Source organism: Panulirus ornatus, chromosome 17 (genome assembly GCF_036320965.1).
Source record: "Panulirus ornatus isolate Po-2019 chromosome 17, ASM3632096v1, whole genome shotgun sequence".
NCBI lineage: Eukaryota > Metazoa > Arthropoda > Malacostraca > Decapoda > Palinuridae > Panulirus > Panulirus ornatus.
The window spans coordinates 6,793,085-6,817,500 of record NC_092240.1 but is presented as its reverse complement, the minus strand read 5'-3'; the positions used below and the strand labels follow the sequence as shown (position 1 = coordinate 6,817,500).

Below are 24,416 nucleotides of genomic sequence, written 5' to 3'. Positions count from 1 at the left end.
GGCATGTGTACGAGTAGGAAGAAAAGAAAGTGATTGGTTCCCAGTGAATGTCGGTTTGCGGCAGGGGTGCGTGATGTCTTCGTGGTTGTTTGATTTGTTTATGGATGGGGTTGTTAGGGAGGTGAATGCAAGAGTTTTGGGAGAGCGGGGCAAGTATGCAGTCTGTTGTGGATGAGAGGGTTTGGAAGTGAGTCAGTTGTTGTTCGCTGATGATACAGCGCTGGTGGCTGATTCGGGTGAGAAACTGCAGAAGCTGGTGACCGAGTTTGGTAAAGTGTATGAAAGAAGAAAGCTGGGAGTAAATGTGAATAAGAGCAATGTTATTAGGTCCAGTAGGGTTGAGGGACAAGTCAATTGAGAGGTAAGTTTCAATAGATATCTGGGAGTGGATTTAACAGCGGATGGAACCATGGAAGCAGAAGTGAGTCACAGGGTGGGGGAGGGGGCGAAGGTTCTAGGAGCGTTGAAGAATGTGTGGAAGGATAGAACATCATCTCGGAGAGCAAAAAATGGGTATGTTTGAAGGAATAGTGGTTCCAACAATGTTATATGGTTGCGAGGCGTGGGCTATAGATAGGGTTGTGCGGAGGAAGGTGTACGTGTTGGAAATGAGATGTTTGAGGACAGTATGTGGTGTGAGGCGGTTTGATCGTGTAAGAAATGAAAGGGTAAGAGAGATGTGTGATAATAAAAAGAGTGTGGTTGAAATGGTTTGGTCACATAGAGAGAATGAGTGAGGAAAGATTGAGAAGGAGCATATATATGTGTCAGAGGTGGAGGGAACGAGAAGTGGAAGACCAAGTTGGAGGTGGAAGGATGGAGTGAAAAAGATTTTGAGCGATCGGGGCCTGAACATACATGAGGGTGAAAGGCGTGCAAGGAATAAAGTGAATTGGAACGATATGGTATACCGGGGTCGACGTGCTGTAAATGGATTGAACCAGGGCATGTGAAGCATCTGGGGTAAACCATGGAAAGTTGTGTGGGGCCTGGATGTAGAAAGGGAGTTGTTTCGGTGCATTACACATGACAGCTAGAGTTTGAGTGTGGACGAATGTGGCCTTTGTTGTCCTTTCCTAGCGCTACCCCGCGCGCACGCGGGGGGAGGGGGATGTCAATTCATGTGAGGCGGGGCGGCGGCAGGAATGGATGAAGGCAGCATGTATGAATATGTGCATGTGTATATATGTGTATGTCTTTGTATGTACATGTATGTATACGTTGAAATGTATAGGTATGTATATGTGCGTGTGTGGGCGTGTATGTATATACATGTGTATGTGGGTGGGTTGGGCCATTCTTTCGTTTGTTTCCATGCGCTACCTCGCTAACGCGAGAGACAGGGACAAAGTATAATAATAAAGAAATGATAATATATATATATATATATATATATATATATATATATATATATATATATATATATATTTTTTTTTTTTTTTTTTTTATTTTATTATACTTTGTCGCTGTCTCCCGCGTTTGCGAGGTAGCGCAAGGAAACAGACGAAAGAAATGGCCCAACCCCCCCATACACATGTATATATATACGTCCACACACGCAAATATACATACCTACACAGCTTTCCATGGTTTACCCCAGACGCTTCACATGCCTTGATTCAATCCACCGACAGCACGTCAACCACGGTATACCACATCGCTCCAATTTACTCTATTCCTTGCCCTCCTTTCACCCTCCTGCATGTTCAGGCCCCGATCACACAAAATCTTTTTCACTCCATCTTTCCACCTCCAATTTGGTCTCCCTCTTCTCCTCGTTCCCTCCACCTCCGACACATATATCCTCTTGGTCAATCTTTCCTCACTCATTCTCTCCATGTGCCCAAACCACTTCAAAACACCCTCTTCTGCTCTCTCAACCACGCTCTTTTTATTTCCACACATCTCTCTCACCCTTACGTTACTCACTCGATCAAACCACCTCACACCACACATTGTCCTCAAACATCTCATTTCCAGCACATCCATCCTCCTGCGCACAACTCTATCCATAGCCCACGCCTCGCAACCATACAACATTGTTGGAACTACTATTCCTTCAAACATACCCATTTTTGCTTTCCGAGATAATGTTCTCGACTTCCACACATTCTTCAAGGCCCCCAGAATTTTCGCCCCCTCCCCCACCCTATGATCCACTTCCGCTTCCATGGTTCCATCCGCTGCCAGATCCACTCCCAGATATCTAAAACACTTCACTTCCTCCAGTTTTTCCCCATTCAAACTCACCTCCCAATTGACTTGACCCTCAACCCTACTATACCTAATAACCTTGCTCTTTTTCACATTTACTCTTAACTTTCTTCTTCCACACACTTTACCAAACTCAGTCACCAGCTTCTGCAGTTTCTCACATGAATCAGCCACCAGCGCTGTATCATCAGCGAACAACAACTGACTCACTTCCCAAGCTCTCTCATCCCCAACAGACTTCATACTTGCCCCTCTTTCCAGGACTCTTGCATTTACCTCCCTAACAACCCCATCCATAAACAAATTAAACAACCATGGAGACATCACACACCCCTGCCGCAAACCTACATTCACTGAGAACCAATCACTTTCCTCTCTTCCTACACGTACACATGCCTTACATCCTCGATAAAAACTTTTCACTGCTTCTAACAACTTTCCTCCCACACCATATATTCTTAATACCTTCCACAGAGCATCTCTATCAACTCTATCATATGCCTTCTCCAGATCCATAAATGCTACATACAAATCCATTTGCTTTTCTAAGTATTTCTCACATACATTCTTCAAAGCAAACACCTGTTCCACACATCCTCTACCACTTCTGAAACCACACTGCTCTTCCCCAATCTGATGCTCTGTACATGCCTTCACCCTCTCAATCAATATCCTCCCATATAATTTACCAGGAATACTCAACAAACTTATACCTCTGCAATTTGAGCACTCACTCTTATCCCCTTTGCCTTTGTACAATGGCACTATGCACGCATTCCGCCAATCCTCATGCACCTCACCATGAGTCATACATACATTAAATAACCTTACCAACCAGTCAACAATACAGTCACCCCCTTTTTTAATAAATTCCACTGCAATACCATCCAAACCTGCTGCCTTGCCGGCTTTCATCTTCCGCAAAGCTTACACTACCTCTTCTCTGTTTACCAAATCATTTTCCCTAACCCCCTCACTTTGCACACCACCTCGACCAAAACACCCTATATCTGCCACTCTATCATCAAACACATTCAACAAACCTTCAAAATACTCACTCCATCTCCTTCTCACATCACCACTACTTGTTATCACCTCCCCATTTGCGCCCTTCACTGAAGTTCCCATTTGCTCCCTTGTCTTACGCACTTTATTTACCTCCTTCCAGAACATCTTTTTATTCTCCCTAAGATTTAATATATATATATATATATATATATATATATATATATATATATATATATATATATTTTTTTTTTTTTTTTTTTTTTTTTTTTTTTTTCATACTATTCGCCATTTCTCGCCTCAGCGAGGTAGCGTTAAGAACAGAGGACTGCGCCTCTGAGGAAACATCCTCACCCGGCCCCCTTCTCTGTTCCTTCCTTTGGAAAATTTAGAAAAAAAAAAGAAAATGAGAGGGGAAGATTTCCAGCCCCCGCTCCCTTCCCTTTTAGTCGGGAGACAGCGACAAAAAAAAAAATATATATATATATATATATATATATATATATATATATATATATATATATATATTAATGTAATATATTTTGGCGCTAATGGACCCCGCCTGCATGAGGTTAGAACGCGAATGAAAAAAAATATCATTTGTGGCGAGGCGGTATCATTGGGATCACAGTCTCCTCAAAGAACTACCCATTCCAAAGGTGTCCGCATACCCCTGGTACTTGAAGTTGCGCAGGCAGCAGGAGCTTATAAAAGGTCATGGGTAACAACAAGACTCTTTCATAGAGATTGATCCTTGGGGGGTAAGCCAGGTACCCACCCATTCACATCTTTCTAGTGGTCACATGAATGGAAAACAAATGAAGGTTACGTAATATCCCGTCGTTATATGCGTATGTGGAAGTGACTTGTGCCACGTATCGAGTGGATATATCCAGGTCTCACTATTTGCTAACAAAAAAAAAGGAAAGATGATTAAATAGATAGAGAAATAAAGAAGTAAAGTTTGTGGTGTGTCCGTGATAAGTTGCAGGGAGAGAATGATTGCGAGGATGACGGCATGCAGAGAGCGTCGGACTGGCGAAGAACAACTCGGCTTCAGTTCGGCATGATCTGTCTCTCTTCTCTCTCTCTCTCTCTGTATTTTCTCCATTTTTTGCTATCTTTATCCATCATAAAATGTGTTCATATGTTTTTCTGAGGATAAATTTTATCTTAAGGAGTTGAAGACTGGTCTTTGATAGTTAGCATGTTCTTAGAATAATTATTCACCCTTGAAGAATATTTTAAAAGATCACTTTTACTTGTTATAACTTGACGTAGACGGTCCAAATGAACCTGGCACTTGATGAACCTAAGGCCCACTTCACCAAGCATCCATTTCGGCCTTGTTATTATATTGTAATTCCGCTGGTAATGCTCTCCTACGCTAAAGCATTGTATTTACCTAGGATCATGTATCGAGTACCTTTTATGTATTGTGTTTACCGTCTGCTCACAGAATGTCCCAAGTTGTGCTTCAAACCCTGACGTTATTTTTGAAGTTCTGTGTGTTGTTGCAGCTTCTAACGACAGTTTTTTTTTTCTTTTTTTTTCTTTCCGTTACAGGCACGATGACCATCCTGTGTTCCGTTGAGGGCGGCAACAGCGAAGCCATGATCCGGTGTCCGGTGATGGCTCAGACCCTCCTCACCTCGGGCGACCCCACGGGCGCTGCCGTCAGGTCGCGCCTCACACATTCAGACCTACCAGTCAGCGACGAGTGCCCCAACGGCGGCAGGAGCATCAGGATTTGCAGCGAGGTCAGTCAAAGCGGCACCGGGAACCACAAGAGCAAACAGCAGGCTGTGGCCCGAAAATGCAAGAGTGGCAGCGAGACTCAGGCCTCCCCCCGCATGAAGGAGCTCTTAGAAGGCTTGAATGAGCCCGGTGACAGCGGCAACCCACCGGAGGCGCCGCTCTGGCTGGACCGAGAGCTCTTCAATCGCGGCCGACAGTTCTACCAGCGTTATCTCTTCTGTGTGTTCTTCTCTGACCTTCTGGCCTTGCTGATGATGTTCAGCGTCAGTCGGATACTGAGGCCGCTGATCTACACGGGGCGGTCCGACACTCCACTCCGAGCCCTGCGTCGTTACGTCTCGACGATCATGCACGTCATCACTTGGTACTCCGGCGACGTCTGGGACCCCAGCGACCGCGCGCACAGGGACATCCTGACGGTACGCTCCATCCATAACAATTCAGCTCGCACCTTCAACTCCTCCGCTCACCATGAGGAATTAGGTACTCTTGATGTCCGAGACAAGGGCCATGAGGAACCCAGGTGTCCATTCAATCCCACTATTCGTCAAGATTTAGCGTCGCAGGTCAGACCTAATATAGTTTTAGAGTCGCCTGAGAACCCACCGGTGTACATTAGCCAGTGGGATATGCTTCTTACTCAGTTCTCCTTCGTTGGGCTGATTGTGGCGCATCCCAGCAGGATGGGCGCCTGGTGGGTCTCCGAGAAGGAGTTGGCCGGCCTTGTGCACTTCTGGCGTGGGATTGGATTCCTCTTGGGGATAGAAGACAAATACAACTTCTGCAACGGCACGGTCGAGGAAACCCGGGCCTTGTGTATGGAGATGGAGCACCTAGTGATCAAGCCGAGGATAGCAGAGGTGGACTGGAGCTACGAACACATGTCGTCCTCACTCATGGAAGGCATAAGCCACATGATCCCCGCTGTTTCCTACCCAGCCATGTTTCGGTTCCTGGCCGACACGCTTGCCATATCTTTACCCAATTTTGTCAGCCGCATGAGCCTTCTTCACACCTTTCAGTACTGGTTGATACGATTCATTTTCCACGTGGTGTTCCTCGTGCCGGGATTCGTTCTCCTGTTCAACGAACTACTCAAAACGGCCCTGAACATCGTGCAAGACCAGAATCCAAGATGGTTTCCTAAATCTCGAACACAAGTCACAGTCACACCTTACATCTATACGTGATCAAGACTTCCACACCCTGTGGACTTATCTTCGTCAGCAGCTGACCAGTGTGCTCACATGTATCAGTGTTCTCCATCCCGTTCTACCATGATTCTCTTGTGACTGTTAGACAGGATAGCACTTGGAAACAGTAGTGCTACATTGTGTGCGAAAAGATTTCGTAGGACGGACCTCGCGCCTCCGCTCGAAGGTGCTGCAGTGACGAGATGAATTATCTTTGGTGCCTTTCATATTAATGATTATTAGATGAGTGTATTTGTGTTATTTTTTTATTTTTTTTTTTTTTGGAAAATAGCTGTATACTTATGGTATCGTCAGACACCCTCAATTTTTCCCCCCAGTTATATGTACGTGGGGAAAATCAAACAATTTTAGTTTTATTGAGATGATATATATATATATATATATATATATATATATATATATATATATATATAGTTCTGTATATAGGTAACGGAATTTTGATACATTGTATGCCATTGTTGACGTTACATTGTGTGACGATGCCTTGGTGCGGCTGTAACTTGGAGAAGACATAGCCCATATTTTTGTGATAACACTTATTCAAATATTATCAAATATCCTTTATTTTCGTATGTGTCAAATGAGTATCCACAGCTTAAAAAGACTTACCCTCTTTAAAGTGTATATTATCCCTTGCTACGTATTCCAGTGCTCAGTTCTGGGCCTCCTTGATTATTCCGTTGACCTCAGTGTGTGCTACCTGACCATCCCGCCTATCCTCTTGGAGGCTGACAGTGGTTGAAGTAGAACCTTCTATTCCCTTTGTCTTTTTCTTTTCCAACCTTAGAGGCTCCTGTCATGGACAGAAGTTAACATCAAGGTCTGGACTCAGTTGAAGTATAAGAGAGGTTAATGAAATGGGAAAAGAAGACACAAGAAAAAGTGTTTGCGAATTTTGAAGGAAGTGAGACCTGTATTTTGAGGTGTGCCAGGTCATAGTTATTGGGAAGGACATGAGAGGGGTAAAGAGTTCCAAAGCTTCGAGGTGTAGAGAAATACAGTTCTCAAAACGGACCACTCTCGAGTTGCCAACGGCCACACGGTAATCATGTGAGGCAGCAGCTTGCCGAGTATTGTGTGGTCTAGCTAGTGTTGGGGGCACATAAGTAGCCAGCTCTTTGTAGTGTTGGGGGCACATAAGTAGCCAGCTCTTTGTAGTGTTGGGGGCACATAAGTAGCCAGCTCTTTGTAGTGTTGGGGGCACATAAGTAGCCAGCTCTTTGTAGTGTTGGGGGCACATAAGTAGCTCTTTGTAGCAAAATCCAAAGTAAGACATAAAAGAGGCGAAATTGAACCGATATTGTGGCGTATGGCAAGCGGATCAAGTTTTAATGTTAGCCTGCGAAAGTTTATATGTAGGACCGTTTTCAACTTGACTCAAGTAAGGATGCAGAGCTAGAACTATCTCGAATGAGAGAGCTGTACTCCATACAAGGACGGATCAACTCTTGGTATAAACGGAGCTACTGTTCGCAAGAAATTTCAACATGTAAACAGGACTTCCAGTTTCGTAGAAGCAGGCTTATCAATTTCCGCAATGTGGGTTTCCAAGATAGAGTGGATGTTACTGTCATATCAGGTATGTTCTTTGAGTCAAGAGGTGGCATTACAGAACCGTCAAAGGAGAGAGAGGAAAGTTATGGGGAATTCTCGATAGAGATAGTTAGAAACTGGGCACTGCAGGTTATATGTAGAAAAAAGGAAATCATTGTTAGACGAAAAAATGTAGGAGACGGAACAGAGCCTTGAGGAACACAGCTGTTGTTGGAGAGAGGGGTAGAGGCTGAAACAACAACCACTGAAGGAGCAAAGTGAGGAAGGGAAGCCATTAGAGGGTAGCTTAGAGATGAAACCCGGATGCCACACCCTGTCAAAAGCTTTGTATATACCAAGGACAACTACATAAGATTCTCCAAAATCTCTCTAGGTGATGATCAGGCATTAGTACGATTAGAAAATATCACCAAAGGATCGATCTTGCTTTACTGAAACCATACTAGTGAAAATGGGAGTTGGGGGATTCAAGGACTGGAAATGGTAAGATTCCATACTGGTGAAAATGGGAGTTGGGGGATTCAAGGACCGGAAATGGTTAGATTCCAAAGAAACAGGATGATAGTTAGTGAGGTCAGAGCGGTCATCCTTCCTCAGGATGGGATGTGCCAACGCATGCTTCCAAGAAGAAGGAAAAGGTCGGACGCACAAGCACATAAGCAAGTTCAGAGGCACACTATTTCAGTACACGGGAATGGATGCCAACAGGACCATTTCTTATGTCCACAAAGAGAAGCGCTCTTCGGAAAGTCCGAAAAGAGATTGCGGAGAGGGACACAGAATTAGTAAGAGGAGTATCAGGGGTAAAGAAATTATTGTTTATCCTAGGTAGAGTTAGAGGAGAAACGGGAATAAGAGTTGCTTTGTCTACGGGAGCGACAGCTATAGTGCCGTCAGAACGGAATAGTTAAGGAAAGGTAGAGCGACCTAAGTTGCTAGCGATAACCTTAGGTAAAGACCTATCAGTAGATGACGAAGAGAGTTACACAGATTACCAAATGAAGAAGAGTTTAGGAAGTCTTGAGAAGGGCATGATCATGACATTAGGCAATAATTCAGCCAGCCCAACTTTCATTTTCGCAGATAAAGGCAGTAAAAACGTCGTTAATTCATCTTTGTGATTTGTCAGGCGATGATGAAGTGCGAAAAGTCTAGTCAGGATATACTCAACGTTGCATGGATGATGCGTGCGGGTGTGTGTACTGATGATATGCTTTTACAAAGACGCTTGGCTTGGACGTTTACGCTGTGACATTAATATAGACCGTTATTGTAGCACTGTGCAATACTTTTACATGGCTAGGCAGACACGTTTTGTAAGCTGATATTGTCATACCTGGCCCAGAAACTCAGGTGGAATGTGGCGAGGACCGACCTACCCATTAACTTCTCGGGATTTCCTTTATATATATATATATATATATATATATATATATATATATATATATATATATATATATATATATATTCCTGTGAGTCCACGGAGAAGATGAAACACGTTAAGTTCCCAGGTGCACTTTCGTGTAATAATCACATCATTAGGGGAGATACAAGAAAGAAATATAATACTCAGTTGATATATAACGAAGAGACTTGTTTACCAAATGGCGTCCCAGCGGTAACGCTCCCGCCTGTTGCACAAGGGTCCCGGGTTCGATCCTGGCTGTTGGAGGTTTGTATGTTCTATGAAGGTGCGCGTTCATATGCACTTTGTTCGTACTCGTATACCTCCGCGTTGTACAGTTAGGTTCGGTAAAATGCTATCTGCTGGCTGTGTGAGCTTGATGGGGAAATGACCGGTGTAGACCCCGTTGCTCACCAACGTGAGACGAAGGGTATTTGAGTGCATAGTATTCGAATAGTCTAATCCCTATCAGGGGCTATCATAGCCTAGCGGTAAGGCTCCCGCCTGTTGCACAGGGATCCCGGGTTCGATCCTGATATGTATATCTATATATATATTAATAATTATATAATTATATAAGTAAGTAATTATATATATATATATATATATATATATATATATATATATATATATATATATATATATATATAACTTTGTATGAAATGAAATTTTTTGTAATACAGTCTCAGCGCAAGCATTTAGAAAGTTTACCGTAATTATACTGTTAGTCCCTTTACGCGCATAAGTGACATGCAGCTCCTCCACTTAAAAATAAACTGCGCAGTAATTATCAGACGTCTACGCACTGGGACCTGTCATGTAGCACAAGACTTGACTTCCCACAACATCACAGTTATGGTTTCGAATTTTTAAGTACTACTCTCGCATATGATTGCCACCCCCTCTCATGAGTATTTCCACAAGTCGTCCACTTTCAAGTTTGGAAGCCTCCTTACAGACCTGTATATTCTTGGCTAGGCTTTTATTTACTCAAGCTTACCACAGTGGTGGAGCTATGAGGCTGTTTTGGTTGTCCTTAGCATACGGGATGACGCATCAAGGACCCATGTAATATTTTTTTTTTTTCTCTCGATTGTCACAAACACGTCATCGGTATCAAAGAGTCCTTGAATTACTTAAAATGGCTTCATTTTGAGCTATGTTTTTCACAGTGTGCAAGAGTTTTTTTTACCTTTTTGTATCTAAACATGTGTATATAGTATAAATATGTACATTATGAATATGCATAAACGTATATAATTATATTTGTATATGTTTCCCAACTTGGGCCGTAATGTAAGCAGGATGGGAGGAATAAAATGTCAGCTGTTAACAGTTTCTGTGAGCTTTATGCTTATCTAGTTCCTATCGAGATATGTGAGTGGTTTAATTTGTATTGATGAATTAGATTTACCTCATGTATATTTACGTAAGATAAGGTTTATATACTGTACATATTTAGACATTTGCCAGTAACAGTGATTGTATAAATAAACAAGTGGTTATGATTATGCTGGTTTTTTTTTCTCAATATCTGAAGATGTGTTAATTGCAGATGACACGAAAAACTAGTATTGTGAGATCTTGCCTGTGATGGCAAGGTCAACCGGAGACGTATCTTTAGACGGAGGTGGTCAACTAGAGACGCAACCATGACGTCAGGCTAGGGAGAGTACATACCAGGCACAGCGTTGGGACCTGACCTTGTGTACATAGCACGACGTCGAGCCAGGGGAGTAGTGTGGGGAGGTCACAGCGCCAAGCCACAAAGGAGTACATACCAGCTATAAAATCGGGCAGAACGAGCACATACAGGGCACGACTTCTTGCCAGGGGAAGTTCATACAGGGTGACATCTAGCAGGGAGGTGGGGTTGAATACAGGGCACGACATCGAACCAGTGTTAGTAGTACATAAGGAACACAACAACAAACCAGGCGAATGGTACATAGAGGGCAAGTCATAGGACTAGGCTAGGAAAGCACGACGTCAGGCCAGGGGCGGCACACAACACGACCTCAGGCCAGGGAGCTCATACATCACGACGTCAGGCCAGGGTCGCACACAACACATCAGGCCAGAGAGCTTGCACAACAGGGAGTTCACACATCACGACGTCAGGTCAGGGAGCTCACACAGCACGACGTCAGGTCAGGGAGCTCACACAACACGACGTCAGGCCAGGGGCGCTCACAACACGATATCAGGCCAGGGGCGCACACAGGCCAAGCGTCACACACAACACGACGTCAATTATCCATGGAGAGCCCAAGAGGCGCGACGCACAGTTGCTATACATCGAAGAGCTTCGTCTCTTCGATGTATGGCAACTGACTGTTATATTTCTCTCTTGTGTCTCTCCTGATGATGTGATTATTACACGAAAATGCACTTGGGAACTTACCGTGTTTCATTTTTCCCATGGACTCGTAGGAATATCTTGATCACGCGCAAAATTGTGATCCTCTCCAATATATGGATGTACTGGAAATGAGATGTTTGAGGAAAGTATGTGATGTGAGGTGGTTTGATCGAGTAAGTAATGAAAGGGTAAGAGATGTGTGGTAATAAAAAGAGTGTGGTTGAGACAGCAGAAGAGGGTGTTTTGAAATGGTTTGGTCTTGATTTTGGATTTTTCTTGATTTTTTTCAAAAAATGGATTTTCTTAAGAATTTCAGCTTAGATGCTTTTCGGTATGCTGAATACGAATCTGTGGTCGAAACCCAAAAATTAATGTAATTAGTCGAGTGATTAGCATACTAATTGTATTATAATCAATCTTAGTAAGTAAAGGCATTAATAATGCGAAATGCTGTCATTTGACTAGAAATCCTTGATCAGCATGTAAAATAACATCTATACCCAGATTTTCATTAAAATCTGAAGAAGTTGAAAATTTGAGCAAAATATTTGGTAAGCCTTGGATTTTTCTTGAGTTTTTTCAAAAAGGGATTTTCTTCAAAATTTCAGGATAGATACATTTAGGTACGCTGAATACAAATCTGTGGTCTAAACCCAAAAATTCGTGTAATTATTCGAGTAATTAGCATACTAATTTTATTATAATTAATCTTAGGAGGAATTAAAGGCATTAATAATGCGAAATGCTGTCATTTGACTAGAAATCCTTCATCAGCATGTAAAATAACATCTATACCCAGGTTTTCATTAAAATCTGAAGAAGCTGAAAATCTGAGCAAAATATTTGGTTAGGCTTTTTCTTTATTTTTTTCATTAAATGGGTTTTCTTGAGAATTTCAGGATAGATGCTTTTAGGTATGCTGAATACGAATCTGTGGTCGAAACCCCAAAATTCGTGTAATTAGTCGAGTAATTAGCATACTAATTTTATAATTAATCTTAGGAGTAATTAAAGGCATTAATAATGTGAAATGCTGTCATATGACTAGAATTCCTTAATCAGGATGTAAAATAATATCTGTATTCAGGTTTTCATTAAAATCTGAAGAAATTCAAAATCTGAGTAAAATATTTGGCTTGGATCTTTCTTGATTTTTTTTTCAAAAAATGTATTTTCTTGAGAATTTCAGGATAGATGCTTTTTGGTATGCTGAATACGAATCTGTGGTCGAAACCTAAAAATTCATGTAATTAAACGAGTAATTAGCATACTAATTTTATAATTAGTCTTAGGAGTAATTAAAGGCATTAATAATGCCAAATGCTGTCATTTGACTAAAATCTTTAATAAGCATGTAAAATAACATCTATACCCAGATTTTCATTAAAGTCTGATGTTGAAAATCTGAGCAAAATATTTGGATTTTTCTTGATTTTTTTTCAAGAAATGGATTTTCTTGAGAATTTAAGGATAGATGCTTTTAGGGATGCTGAATAGGAATCTGTAGTCAAAACCCAATAATTTTTGTAAATAGTCGAATAATTAGCATATTAATTGTATTATAGTTAATCTTAGGAGTAATTAAAGGCATTAATAATGCGAAATGCTGTCATTTGACTAGAAATCCTTCATCAGCATGTAAAGTAACATCTATACCCAGATTTTCATTAAAATCTGAAGAAGTTAAAAATCTGAGCAAAATATTTTTCTTGATTTTTTTCATAAAATGGATTTTCTTGAGAATTTCAGGATAGATGCTTTTAGGTATGCTGAATAGGAATCTGGTCGAAACCCCAAAATTCGTGTAATTAGTCGAGTAATTAGCATACTAATTTTATTATAATAAATCTTAGGAGTAATTAAAGGCATTAATAATGCGAAATGCTGTCATCTGACTAGAACTCCTTACTCAGGATGTAAAATAACATCTATACCCAGGTTTTCATTAAAATTTGGAGATGAAAATCTGAGCAAAATATTTGGCTAGGCTATAGCCTTGGATTTGTCTTGATTTTTTCAAAAAATGTGTTTTTTTGAGAATTTCAGGATATATGCTTTTAGGTATGCTGAATACGAATCTGTGGTTGAAACCCCAAAATTCGTGTAATTAGTCGAGTAATTAGCATACTAATTTTATAATTAATCTTAGGAGTAATTAAAGGCATTAATAATGTGAAATGCTGTCATATGACTAGAATTCCTTAATCAGGATGTAAAATAATATCTGTATTCAGGTTTTCATTAAAATCTGAAGAAATTCAAAATCTGAGTAAAATATTTGGCTTGGATCTTTCTTGATTTTTTTCCAAAAAATGTATTTTCTTGAGAATTTCAGGATAGATGCTTTTAGGTATGCTGAATACGAATCTGTGGTCGAAACCTAAAAATTCATGTAATTAAACGAGTAATTAGCATACTAATTTTATAATTAGTCTTAGGAGTAATTAAAGGCATTAATAATGCCAAATGCTGTCATTTGACTAAAATCTTTAATAAGCATGTAAAATAACATCTATACCCAGATTTTCATTAAAGTCTGGAGATGTTGAAAATCTGAGCAAAATATTTGGATTTTTCTTGATTTTTTTTCAAGAAATGGATTTTCTTGAGAATTTAAGGATAGATGCTTTTAGGGATGCTGAATAGGAATCTGTAGTCAAAACCCAATAATTTTTGTAAATAGTCGAATAATTAGCATATTAATTGTATTATAGTTAATCTTAGGAGTAATTAAAGGCATTAATAATGTGAAATGCTGTCATTTGACTAGAAATCCTTCATCAGCATGTAAAGTAACATCTATACCCAGATTTTCATTAAAATCTGAAGAAGTTAAAAATCTGAGCAAAATATTTTTCTTGATTTTTTTCATAAAATGGATTTTCTTGAGAATTTCAGGATAGATGCTTTTAGGTATGCTGAATAGGAATCTGGTCGAAACCCCAAAATTCGTGTAATTAGTCGAGTAATTAGCATACTAATTTTATTATAATAAATCTTAGGAGTAATTAAAGGCATTAATAATGCGAAATGCTGTCATCTGACTAGAACTCCTTACTCAGGATGTAAAATAACATCTATACCCAGGTTTTCATTAAAATTTGGAGAAGATGAAAATCTGAGCAAAATATTTGGCTAGGCTATAGCCTTGGATTTTTCTTGATTTTTTCAAAAAATGTATTTTTTTGAGAATTTCAGGATATATGCTTTTAGGTATGCTGAATACGAATCTGTGGTTGAAACCCCAAAATTCGTGTAATTAGTCGAGTAATTAGCATACTAATTTTATAATTAATCTTAGGAGTAATTAAAGGCATTAATAATGTGAAATGCTGTCATATGACTAGAATTCCTTAATCAGGATGTAAAATAATATCTGTATTCAGGTTTTCATTAAAATCTGAAGAAGTTGAAAATCTGAGGAAAATATTTGGCTTGGATCTTTCTTGATTTTTTTTTTCAATAAATGTATTTTCTTGAGAATTTCAGGATAGATGCTTTTAGGTATGCTGAATACGAATCTGTGGTCGAAACCTAAAAATTCATGTAATTAAACGAGTAATTAGCATACTAATTTTATAATTAGTCTTAGGAGTAATTAAAGGCATTAATAATGCCAAATGCTGTCATTTGACTAAAATCTTTAATAAGCATGTAAAATAACATCTATACCCAGATTTTCATTAAAGTCTGGAGATGTTGAAAATCTGAGCAAAATATTTGGATTTTTCTTGATTTTTTTTCAAGAAGTGGATTTTCTTGAGAATTTAAGGATAGATTCTTTTAGGGATGCTGAATAGGAATCTGTAGTCAAAACCCAATAATTTGTGTAAATAGTCGAATAATTAGCATATTAATTGTATTATAGTTAATCTTAGGAGTAATTAAAGGCATTAATAATGCGAAATGCTGTCATTTGACTAGAAATCCTTCATCAGCATGTAAAGTAACATCTATACCCAGATTTTCATTAAAATCTAAAGAAGTTAAAAATCTGAGCAAAATATTTTTCTTGATTTTTTTCAAAAAATGGATTTTCTTGAGAATTTCCGGATAGATGGTTTTAAGTATGCTGAATACGAATCTGTGGTCGAAATCTAAAAATTGATGTAATTATAGGAGTAATTAGCATACTAATATCATCATAATCTTAGGAGTAATTAAAGGCATTAATAATGCGAAATGCTGTCATTTGACTAGAAATCCCTGATCAGCAAGTAAAATAAAATCTATACCCAGGTTTTCATTAAAATCTGGAGAAGTTGAAAATCTAAGCAAAATATTTGGTTAGGCTTTTTCTTAATTTTTTTTCATTAAATGGATTTTCTTGAGAATTTCAGGATAGATGCTTTTAGGGATGCTGAATACGAATCTGTGGTCTAAACCCAATAATTTGTGTAAATAGTCGAATAATTAGCATATTAATTGTATTATAATTAATCTTAGGAGTAATTAAAGGCATTAATAATGTGAAATGCTGTCATTTGACTAGAAATCCTTCATCAGCATGTAAAATAACATCTATAACCAGATTTTCATTAAAATCTGAAGAAGTTGAAAATCTGAGCGAAATATTTTTCTTGATTTTTTTCATAAAATGGATTTTCTTCAGAATTTCAGGATAGATGCTTTTAAGTATGCTGAATAGGAATCTGTGGTCGAAACCCCAAAATTCGTGTAATTAGTCGATTAATTAGCATACTAATTTTATTATAATTAATCTTAGGAGTAATTAAAGGCATTAATAATGCGAAATGCTGTCATCTGACTGGAATTGCTTACTCAGGATGTAAAATAAGATCTATACCCAGGTTTTCATTAAAATCTGGAGAAGTTGAAAATCTGAGCAAAATATTTGGTAAGGCTATAGCCTAGGATTTTTCTTGATTTTTTTCAAAAAATGGATTTTCTTGAGAATTTCAGGATAGATGCTTTTAGGTATGCTGAATACGAATCTGTGGTCGAAACCCCAAAATTCGTGTAATTATTCGAGTAATTAGCATACTAATTTTATTATAATTAATCTTAGGAGTGATTAAAGGCATTAATAATGCGAAATGCTGTCATCTGACTAGAATTCATTAATCAGGATGTAAAATAACATCTATACCCAGGTTTTCATTAAAATCTGGAGAAGTTGAAAATCTGAGCAAAATATTTGGTAAGGCTATAGCCTAGGATTTTTCTTGATTTTTTTCAAAAAATGGATTTTCTTGAGAATTTCAGGATAGATGCTTTTAGGTATGCTGAATACGAATCTATGGTCGAAACCTAAAAATTGATGTAATTATACGAGTAATTAGCATACTAATTTTATGATAATTAATCTTAGGAGCAATTAAAGGCGTCATTAATGCCGAATGCTGTCATTTGACTAAAAATCTTTAATAAGCATGTAAAATAACACGTATACCCAGATTTTCATTAAAATCTGGAGATGTTGAAAATCTGAGCAAAATATTAGGATTTTTCTTGATTTTTTTCAAGTAATGAATTTTCTTGAGAATTTCAGGATAGATGCTTTTAGGGATGCTGAATACGAATCTGTAGTCAAAACCCAATAATTTGTGTAAAAAGTCGAGTAATTAGCATATTAATTGTATTATAATTAATCTTATGAGTAATTAAAGGCATTAATAATGTGAAATGCTGTCATTTGACTAGAAATGCTTCATCAGCATGTAAAATAACATTTATACCCAGATTTTCATTAAAATCTGAAGAAGTTGAAAATCTGAGCCAAATATTTTTCTTGATTTTTTTCATAAAATGGATTTTCTTGAGAATTTCAGGATAGATGCTTTTAGGTATACTGAATAGGAATCTGTGGTTGAAACCCCAAAATTCGTGTAATTAGTCGAGTAATTAGCATACTAATTTTATTATAATTAATCTTAGGAGTAATTAAAGGCATTAATAATGCGAAATGCTGTCATCTGACTAGAATTCCTTACTCAGGATGTAAAATAACATCTATACCCAGGTTTTTATTAAAATCTGGAGAAGTTGAAAATCTGAGCAAAATATTTGGTAAGGCTATAGCCTAGGATTTTTCTTGATTTTTTTCAAAAAATGGATTTTCTTGAGAATTTCCGGATAGATGGTTTTAAGTATGCTGAATACGAATCTGTGGTCGAAATCTAAAAATTGATGTAATTATACGAGTAATTAGCATACTAATTTTATTATAATAAATCTTAGGAGTAATTAAAGGCATTAATAATGCGAAATGCTGTCATCTGACTAGAACTCCTTACTCAGGATGTAAAATAACATCTATACCCAGGTTTTCATTAAAATTTGGAGAAGATGAAAATCTGAGCAAAATATTTGGCTAGGCTATAGCCTTGGATTTTTCTTGATTTTTTCAAAAAATGTATTTTTTTGAGAATTTCAGGATATATGCTTTTAGGTATGCTGAATACGAATCTGTGGTTGAAACCCCAAAATTCGTGTAATTAGTCGAGTAATTAGCATACTAATTTTATAATTAATCTTAGGAGTAATTAAAGGCATTAATAATGTGAAATGCTGTCATATGACTAGAATTCCTTAATCAGGATGTAAAATAATATCTGTATTCAGGTTTTCATTAAAATCTGAAGAAATTCAAAATCTGAGTAAAATATTTGGCTTGGATCTTTCTTGATTTTTTTTCAAAAAATGTATTTTCTTGAGAATTTCAGGATAGATGCTTTTAGGTATGCTGAATACGAATCTGTGGTCGAAACCTAAAAATTCATGTAATTAAACGAGTAATTAGCATACTAATTTTATAATTAGTCTTAGGAGTAATTAAAGGCATTAATAATGCCAAATGCTGTCATTTGACTAAAATCTTTAATAAGCATGTAAAATAACATCTATACCCAGATTTTCATTAAAGTCTGGAGATGTTGAAAATCTGAGCAAAATATTTGGATTTTTCTTGATTTTTTTTCAAGAAGTGGATTTTCTTGAGAATTTAAGGATAGATTCTTTTAGGGATGCTGAATAGGAATCTGTAGTCAAAACCCAATAATTTGTGTAATTAGTCGAATAATTAGCATATTAATTTTATCATAATTAACCTTAGGAGTAATTAAAGGCTTTAATAATGCGAAATGCTGTCATTGACTAAAAATCCTTAATCAGCATGTAAAATAGCATCTATACCCAGATTTTTTATTAAAATCTGAAGAAGTTGAAAATCTGAGCAAAATGTTTGGATTTTTCTTGATTTTTTTTTTTCAAAAAATGGATTTTCTTGAGAATTTCAGGATAGATGCTTTTATGTATGCTGAATACGAGTCTGTGGTTGAAACCGTAAAATTCGGGTAATTAGTCGAGTAATTAGCATAGTAAGTTTATTATGATTAATCGTAGGATTACTCCTACGATTAATCATAAAGGCATTAATAATGCCAATTGCTGTCACTTGACTAGAAATCCTTAATTAGCATGTAAAATATCATCTACACCCAGATTTTCATTAAAATCTGAAGAAGTTGGAAATCCTTGGGTTTTTCTTGATTTTTTCAAAAAATGGATTTTCTTGAGAATTTCAGGATAGATGCTTTTAAGTGTGCTGAATACGAATCCGTTGCCGAAACCGAAAAATTCATGTAATTAGACGAGTAATTAGGATACTAATTTTATTATTATTAAGCTTAAGAGTGATTAAAGGCATTAATATTCGAAACTATGTCATTTGACTAGAAATCCTTCATCAGCATGTAAAATAACATCTATACCCAGATTTTCATTAAAATCTGAAGAAGCTGAAAATCTGAGCAAAACATTTGGTAAGGCTATATTTGGATTTTTCTTTATTATTTTGAAAAAATGGATTTTCTTGGGAATGTCAGGATAGATGCTTTCCGGTATGCTGAATACGAATCTGTGGTCAGAACCCAATAATTTGTGTAATTAGCCGAGTAATTAGCATCTCAATTTTATTATAATTAATCTTAGGAGTAATTAAAGGCATTAATAATGCCAAATGCTGTCATTTGACTATAAATCTTTAATCAGCATGTAAAATAACATCCATACCTAGATTTTCATTAAAATCTGAAACAGTTGAAAATCTGAGCAAAATATTTGGTAAGGCCTTGGATTTTTTATTTTTTTCAAAAATGGGTTTTCTTGAAATTCAGGATAGATGCTTTTAGGTATGCTGAATACGAATTTGTGGTCGAAACCCAAAAATTCATGTAATTAGACGAGTAATTAGCATACTAATTTTATTATAGTTAACCTTAGGAGTAATTAAAGGCATTAATAATGCGAAACTATGTCATTTGACTAGAAATCCTTCATCAGCATGTAAAACAACATCTATACCCAGATTTTCATAAAAATCTGGAGAAGTTGAAAATCTGAGCAAAACATTTGGTAAGGTTATATTTGGATTTTTCTTGATTTTTTTCAAAAAATGGATTTTGTTGAGAATTTCTGGATAGATGCTTTTAGGTATGCTGAATACGTGGAGAGAATGAGTGAGGAAAGATTGACAAAGGATATATGTGTCAGAGGTGGAGGGAACTAGGAGAAGTGAGAGACCAAATTGGAGGTGGGAAGATGGAATGAAAAAGATTTTGAGTGATCGGGGCCTGAACATGCAGGAGGGTGAAAGGCGTGCAAGGAATAGAGTGAATTGGAACTATGTGGTATACTAGGGTCGACATGCTGTCAATGAATTGAACCAGGGCATGTGAATCGTCTGGGGTAAACCATGGAAAGTTTTGTGGGGCCTAGATGTGGAAAGGGAGCTGTGGTTTCGGTGCATTATACATGACAGCTAGAGACTGAGTGTGAACGAATGTGATCATTGTTGTCTTTTCCTAGCGCTACCTCGCGCACATATGGGGGGAGGGGGTTGTCATTTCATGTGTGGCGGGGTGGCGACGGGAATGAATAAGTTCAGACAGTATGAATTATGTACATGTGTATATATGTATATGTCTGTGTGTATATATATGTGTACATTGAGATGTATAGATATGTACATGTGCGTGTGTGGACGTGTATGTTTATACGTGTGTATGTGGATGTGTTGGGCCATTCTTTCGTCTTTCCTTGCGCTACCTCTCTAACGCGGGAGACAGCGACAAAGTATAATAAATATATATAGGTGTTTTGAAATGGTTTGGTCACATATATCTTTCATACCATTCGCCATTTCCCGCGTTAGCGAGGAAGCGTTAAGAACAGAGGACTAGGCCTTTGAAGGAATATCCTCACCTGGCCCCCTTCACTGTTCCTTCTTTTGGAAAAAAAAAAAAGAAAAAAACGAGAGGGGAGGATTTCTAGTCCCCCTGCTCCCTCCCCTTTTAGTCGCCTTCTGCTACACGCAGGGAATACGTGGGAATTATTCTTTCTCCCTAATCCCCAGGGATTATATATATATATATATATATATATATATATATATATATATATATATATATATATATATATATATATATATATATATATATAATGGAGAGAGAGAGAGAGAGAGAGAGAGAGAGAGAGAGAGAGAGAGAGAGAGAGAGAGAGAGAGAGAGAGTTTTTGCTCAGTCTAAGTTCACCCTCTCCTCTAAGAAAAAAAAAACAAAAAACATTCCTACTGGTGAGGCTGTACTTCACTTTCTACATATAAATGATCACATATTTTAAGAAAATTAGTGGAAATATTATTAGCCTAACGACATTTTGAGTTTCATGTTATCATGGACAACCATAATGGTTATTTCCTAAACCAGTAAGGATGTGCACGGATTGGAACTGTGAAAACGTAAACAGATTACAATCCGGATTTAAATTCGGCGAACGCCCTTCCTGAACCTGTATCCAAACATTTGAGTTTCTTCAGCATTACCAGAGATTGCGCAAAATTTCGCCGAGCTGGGCAATGCCTGTTGTTTCAAGAGTCATCAGAGGAAAAGAATCTCCCAGTATCCTACATAGCAAAGCAGAAATGAATTAATTGAGTGTAAAGACTTAGAAAATACATATGGTAGCGGAGACGTCTCCAGAGACCGGCACGATCATACCCGAAAACGCCGCAGACCGTAACTATATCCACTAAATACGAATATATTTAAGGATCAAATAAATGTCCGTTTGATATTTAGATAAAATGTATCCCTGCAGCAACTGGATGTGAATGCTGTTGGTTCAATCTGAAAAAGAATAGACGCTTGCAGGAGTCAGGTAATCATGCCGTTCATATGAGTTGCGTTATGTTACTACAGCTATGACTAATTAGTCGTATGTTAGACAGTATTTTACCGACAGTGTGTATTTGCCCCAGTGTTAAATTCTCATTACACATTTCAACCAGGTGTTCACCACATGGTTACAGAGATGTACCTTAAGATTGAGTAATTGTTTAGATTAGCTCCGCATTGCTATTTGCATTGAATCCTATGCAGTTTTGTTTTCCAGTGATGATGCAGTGTTTAGAAATTACAAAGGTAGAGGAATATTACAATTTTAGAATGATGATGATTAAGGTTAAATAGGCTATATTTGATCTGCATTGAAACTTGCTCCAGGAAATGGCTACTTACGTATTAGATGCCTTATGAAGTTTGTTGTAGCTGCAGAACTATGGAGAATGTTTTAGAGCATTATAGTATTAAATAAGGTGATCAGGGTATGTATGTAAATGAGGATAGTTGACGTTAAAGTAGTTAATGCACTTGTGAGATCTCAGCAGAACCAAAGACCTTACCAGTCAAAACAATTGATGTATAGCAATATGAGTTTGTTGCAGGGATTGCATAGCTGCTCGCACTATCCTTTTTTTTTTGACGTCCGACGCTGTATTGGCAGTTCATTTTCATTTGTGTAGTTGTCATATTTCATCTACTGTAGAATGTTAAAAAGTAAGATAAATTGTGACTGCTAGGGAGGTTAGATGATGGTTTTGTGGTTTCTGCTAATCCTTGTCCAAGTGCTGTATCTGTTTTGATTAACCATATAATTTTCAGAGTTACTATTGTTGCATTTTTCAGTATCATTCAGTAAGCTATGTTATTCCAAATCTTGCTCTGCAGGTACCACTTAAATCAAAGTAAACTATATAGTGCATTGAAAACATATATAAAGCTGTAATAAATCTTTACTAGGAAGACACTGAGGGTTATGTATAACAAGGAAAATGTGAGGTCGATTCCTGTAACTACCGTAGGTATTTCACCTATAACACACCAAGTGAACCAGTGAAGGCTTCACTTAACCTAACCTAGATGTTATAATGAGAAAAGTATACTAACATGGTTTGCTCATCTTCTTTTTTGACATATGGTATCAATTAAGTAGTGCTTATTCATTTTCATTAGAATGAAGGGCATGTGAAGCGTCTGGGGTAAACCATGGAAAGTTCTTGTGGGGCCTGGATGTGGAAAGGGAGCTGTGGTTTCGGTGCATTATACATGACAGCTAGAGACTGAGTGTGAACGAATGTGGCCTTTGTTGTCTTTTCCTAGCGCTACCTCGCGCACATGCGGGGGAAGGGGGTTGTTATTTCATGTGTGGCGGGGTGGCGATGGGAATGAATAAAGGCAGACAGTATGAATTATGTACATGTGTATATATATATATATATATATATATATGTATATGTTGAGATGTATAGGTATGTATGTTTGCGTGTGTGGATGTGTATGATACACGTGTATGTGGGTGGGTTGGGCCATTCTTTCGTCTGTTTCCTTGCGCTACCTCGCCAACACAGGAGACAGCGACAAAGTGAAGTAAATAAGTAGAATAAATAAATTGAAAATTATAGGTCTTGACTGCTAAGGAAGTTAAATGAGGTTTCCATAGATTCTTTTGATTCTTTAGAAATATATCCTCTAATTATACTTAACTCCATATATCAGTTATATTAATATCATATTATCTGATGTTGTTCAAGGGAGTTTGATACTCCAAATTATGCTCTGCAATTATCATTGTATTCTCTAAACACATTACTTGCATTTCAGAACAACAGCTCTCAATATACAAAGCAGTTAGTACTCAGAGCTAATCTAGACATTAATCTTTCAATTTACACCAGAGGACCCTTTATTTTTCTCTTAAACAATTTGGAAGAAATTATTAAACACCCAAAATGAATTCCTGACCATCATAACGGCTATCCCAACACATACAACCCTTTATTACTTTTAACCTTCATTTTATACACTGTTTTTTGCTCCTATTTAGAGCTCTCTAACCACAATTTTATTTCTGTCAGTTCTGTTTAGGCATGCTCATTCTCTCTTCATCCCACCTTGAAATGTCAACTTTGGCACTTTGGGAATGCTCACTGGTCATCCTTGGATGATTTCTTTACTGACACCCTGGGATGCACTACTTCTTAAGTCAGGATGCTTCGTGTTGTATTGACCATATAGTAGAGGTTATCTTGGCCAGACTGGAGTCCTATATCCCTTCCTCTACTAGATCCTGTTCACCCAGTCATGATGTGGTCACTTCTGCTCAGATGCCTGTTGCCACAGTGACAGAGCTCATTGGGCCCTGAATCCCACTCTTTCATTTCTGCTCGGAATCATTGAAGAGCTGTTCTTCGTAAAGGTAATAACACATTCATGAACAGAAGTGTGCTGAAGTAATTGCCTTTTTTTTCTCATCTTCTTTGTCCTTAATTGAAAGCATCTGTAATAATTTACTTAATTCAGCCCTTCCCCTTGTTTCTAACCTGATCAGTTTTAAGCTAACTCTTTAATTGATAAGATTTTGGTAACTTGTTTTCCTCTGGTTCACTTTGAATGAATGTTTTTAATCCTCTGCCCCCATCTCTTGTTCAACCTTTGCCATCTGTATCTTCCTTATGCAAAGTCTGAATATTTTCTTTGCTCCAAGTGGACAAAGTGTAGAGCCTAGTCCTGAGGGAGTGTGACCAAATTACTTCTGTTCCGTACTT

At 37.7% G+C, this 24,416-nt stretch overlaps 2 protein-coding genes across 5 annotated transcripts in view; both read left to right on the top strand.

Annotated features, from left to right (window-relative positions):
- LOC139754532 (uncharacterized) overlaps positions 1 to 10,659 on the top strand; it is a 93,552-nt gene extending 82,893 nt beyond the window's left edge. For all 4 annotated transcript variants that reach the window (XM_071671841.1, XM_071671839.1, XM_071671842.1 and 1 more), the window contains exon 2: positions 4,786 to 10,659. In XM_071671841.1, coding sequence (XP_071527942.1) covers positions 4,791 to 6,167 — 1,377 coding nt within the window. In that variant the 5' untranslated portion in view covers positions 4,786 to 4,790 and the 3' untranslated portion in view covers positions 6,168 to 10,659. The remainder of the gene's footprint in view (positions 1 to 4,785) is intronic.
- The window catches only part of LOC139754535 (cytochrome c oxidase assembly protein COX18, mitochondrial), a 128,955-nt gene that overhangs the window by 91,533 nt on the left and 13,006 nt on the right, over positions 1 to 24,416 (top strand). The gene's annotated exons all lie outside the window — the stretch shown is intronic.